The following is a 3,829-nucleotide window of genomic DNA, read 5'->3' on the forward strand; positions in this document are numbered from 1 at the left end:
CACACAGTCAAAGGCTTTGGCATAGTCAATAAAGCAGAAATAGATGTTTTTCTGGAACTCTCTTGCTTTTTCCATGATCCAGCAGATGTTGGCAATTTGATCTCTGGTTCCTCTGCCTTTTCTAAAACCAGCTTGAACATCAGGAGGTTCACGGTTCACGTATTGCTGAAGCCTGGCTTGGAGAATTTTGAGCATTAGTCTCCTAGTGTGTGAGATGAGTGCAATTGTGCGGTAATTTGAGCATTCTTTGGCATTGCCTTTCTTTGGGATTGGAATGAAAACTGACCTTTTCCAGTCCTGTGGCCACTGCTGAGTTTTCCAAATTTGCTGGCATATTGAGTGCAGCACTTTCACAGCATCATCTTTCAGGATTTGAAATAGCTCAACTGGAATTCCATCACCTCCACTAGCTTTGTTCGTAGTGACAGAAAATAAAATGACAGCCGCATGGCACTCCGTGTTAATGAGTATAGAATATGGTATGACTCTGAGATGAGAAAAAGCTCTTCAGATGGACACAGCAATGGTGGCACAGCAATGCGAAACACTTAGTGCCGCTGAACTAGACACCAAAAAATGGCTCCCATGGCAAATTGTATGTATATTTTACAAAAACAAATCCATAACTCATTAAGAAAAGATAAAAGCCAGCAATTCACAGAAAAGGGACCCCTAATGGCCAATACACACAGGCAAAGAAAATGTATATGGCCAATTACAAAGACTGCACCTTAAAACGACAAAAAACAAAAAAACCCTGAAAGACTCCACCTTAAATTTTATAACGAGAGAAATTAAGATTGGTGTTAAGAAAATTTAATTTATAATCTTTAAGAATGTATCTGACTGCTTAACTCCATAGTCGGTTCTAATTTGATTCTGGAACAGCAAGACTATCAAGCGAAAGTGTAAGTTGCTCAGTCACATCCGACTCTTTGCGACCCATGGACTACATAGTCCATGGAATTCTCCAGGCCAGAACACTGGAAGGATGTCCCAATTACAAAGCATGTCAAAGCTGGTTAAAATTTTGGCTGCATCTTTCCCACAGCCAGTGACCCAGTCAGACAAGGGCCCTCCCTTGTGCTCACCGAGATGACACGCAGGTTGACGTCCTCAGGCTGGAGCGGGTAGGCACTGGTGCACTGGAGGAAGCAGAAGTTGGGGTTGAGGGCCTTCACAATCTGATAGACTTGCTTCATGGTATCCATGGACTGCATCCCACTAGAGATCACCATTGGGCGGCCTGAAGGACCCAACACCAGTACCATCATCACTTTATTTTCAGGCGTTCCGATTCTCCCTTTAAGCACACCCCTGCTGTTGGTCTCATTCAAACAACTCTTACACAGTGGGGGAACACAGGCGAAGTCGGTGGGTTTCTGTCCTCAAGCACAGGAAACGTAGACTCCCTTCACCCCACAACATTATTGTGCAGCAAAGTGAACCAAATTAAGAGGAATCTGACACTCTTTAGAGAAAGATGAGCATCTCATTGTATTAAGAGGTTGCACAGCGTGGTAGGGTGAGCATGCCCCAGATTCAAGAGGGTGAGGCCTTGAGCTGCCAAGTCCTACCTGTGTGGTCTCAGATCCTTGGCTATGAAGTAAGTAGAAAGCATCATCATCATATGACCTGCTTCAGTCCCAGTACTGACATGAGAACCACTGTACAAGCTCTGATGTGCAGAGGCTGGATGTTCTAATATACCTAGAGAGTACTTCTCAAAGTCAGAGCTGCCTCTAAGGAGTTTCATTTATACTGTCATATCCTTCATTTTATATAAATATGTTATTAGAAATTAAAAATAATTTTCATTTTAAAATTCTTATGAGGACTTCCCTAGTGGTCCAGGGCTTAAGATTTCGCCTTCCTATGCAGGGGGTATGGGTTCGACCCCTGGTCAAGGAGGTAAGATCCCACATGCCTCATGGCCCAAAAACAAACATAAAAAAGAAACAATACTGCAACAAATTCAATAAAGACTTAAAAAAAAATGGTCCACATCAAAAAAAGAAATCTTTAAAAATTCATATAAAAACTGTATATCTTTAATTTCTTTCAACTCAGCACATGAAAAAGTGGGAGTAAATGCTGATTGGAAAATCTGTCTTCAGGAGACTCCTTTAGTGGGTTATTACCAATGGTGTAAAAACACAAAAAGTCTGGACTCAGATTGTATGACAAAAATTAAACACTCACCTTTTTTGGCTGTCTTTTCCAGATACGGGAAATTGTTGGTGTCCCCAGATCCAACTTTGAAAAAGGGAACATTCAGTTCATGCAGAAATTCAACTGCCATCTACAAAAATCAAAGGAGGGGCTCACATTCACCGCGGTTCAAAATCACCATCCTCAAGACAGGCAAGGAACCACCTACAAATAGAAATACCCCTTCTCTTGCCCAGCAACTTGAAAGCAAACACGGATTCATGATCAGTCATTTCATTCAAATTCAAACATTCTTTCACTCACATCCACCCATCCATTTGTCCAACAAACACTGCATGCTGGCGCACACTGTCTATGAGAATCTGGAAAAGAATCAGACCCCTGGCCAGACCTTCCTTCCCTGGGGGCCTGGGGCCCAGTGAACAAACAAGAAAGGTCATGACCTAATCTTGACTCACACAAATAGGCACTGAGAAAGTGAGTGGCCCTCAAAGGCCTTATCCTTGCCTCAGGACCAAACAGCCAGGAAAAGAGAGGCCATTTCAATCCTTGCCAAAAGTAGAAGAAATGAAGTGTTTCATGGCCCAGCTCTGACACATTGATCCACAGCTGGCAGGGCCCTCAAACCCAACCCCTTTCAGACCTCAAATTATGCTGCCCACAGAAAAAAACCAATCTGACTGTTTGAGGCTACCTCTCTAGGGCCCTTCACCATCCTTATCTGGGATTCATCAATAACCCTCAGGAAATTGGCAAATGTCAGCAAATGCCTCCTGAAGGAATTAGTGGACCACAGGTTTTAAGAGTAAAATCTCAATTTGGTGTACAATTACCAAAACTTCCCAAATTACTTTTCATTACTATTTTTTTTAATTGAAGTTGAAAATCAGAAGTAGGGAGAGTCAATGCCTTGGAATATTTCCCAGTATCTAAGTTCCATCTATCTTAAAATGCTGGCCAAGTCTCAGAAGTAAGTTTGAAAGTTAGCTAGGTCAGTGCTTCTCACACTTTAATACAGGCACACGAACCTGCCATGGATCTTGGATGAATGAAATGCACGTTCTGATTCTGTTGATCTAGAGTGGGGCCCAAGAGTCTGCGTTTCTTGTAAGCTCCTCAGTAATACCACTGTTACTGCTCTGTGAAACATACTTAGACTAGCAAGGAGCAAGGTTACTGGCATGGAAATCCAAAGGGTTCGGGGGTGGTAAGGAACAGTATGAGGTCATTCTGCCAGCAGGTTCTTTATTTTTTTACTTCTTTTCTTTTGTTGGCCTTACCATGCAGCACGTGGGATCTTAGTTCCCAAGCAAGGGATTGAAGCAAACTGGTGCTCCCTACATTGGAAGTGGTGAGTCTTAACCACTGGACCACCAGGGAAGTTCTTGCCAGCAGGTTCTTTGAATCAAACCAGTACTGCCTGAGCTTTCTCCCATCTTCCCAGCAGATGAATCACTGGCCTCACTCAGAGAATCATTTTCCTCTAATAAGCAGGGGTTAGAGCTGCTGGTTGGAAAAGGCAATGGCACCCCACTCCAGTACTCTTGCCTGGAAAATCCCATGGATGGAGGAGCCTGGTGGGCTACAGTCCATGGGATCGCACAGAGTCAGACACGACTGAAGCGACTTAGCAGCAGCAGCAGCAGCAGAGCTGTTT

General features: G+C 43.4%; 1 protein-coding gene across 1 annotated transcript in view; it reads right to left on the reverse strand.

Annotated features, from left to right (window-relative positions):
- Window positions 1-3,829, reverse strand: part of NANS (N-acetylneuraminic acid synthase) — a 19,841-nt gene that overhangs the window by 6,244 nt on the left and 9,768 nt on the right. Inside the window, exons 3-4 of the mRNA XM_010847052.1 lie at window positions 2,203-2,302; window positions 1,092-1,246 (exon numbers count right to left, since the gene is read on the reverse strand). Of these exons, the coding sequence (XP_010845354.1) occupies window positions 1,092-1,246; window positions 2,203-2,302 (255 nt within the window). The remainder of the gene's footprint in view (window positions 1-1,091; window positions 1,247-2,202; window positions 2,303-3,829) is intronic.

The sequence above is a fragment of the Bison bison genome, unplaced genomic scaffold (genome assembly GCF_000754665.1).
Source record: "Bison bison bison isolate TAMUID 2011002044 unplaced genomic scaffold, Bison_UMD1.0 scf7180017864243, whole genome shotgun sequence".
Lineage (NCBI taxonomy): Eukaryota > Metazoa > Chordata > Mammalia > Artiodactyla > Bovidae > Bison > Bison bison.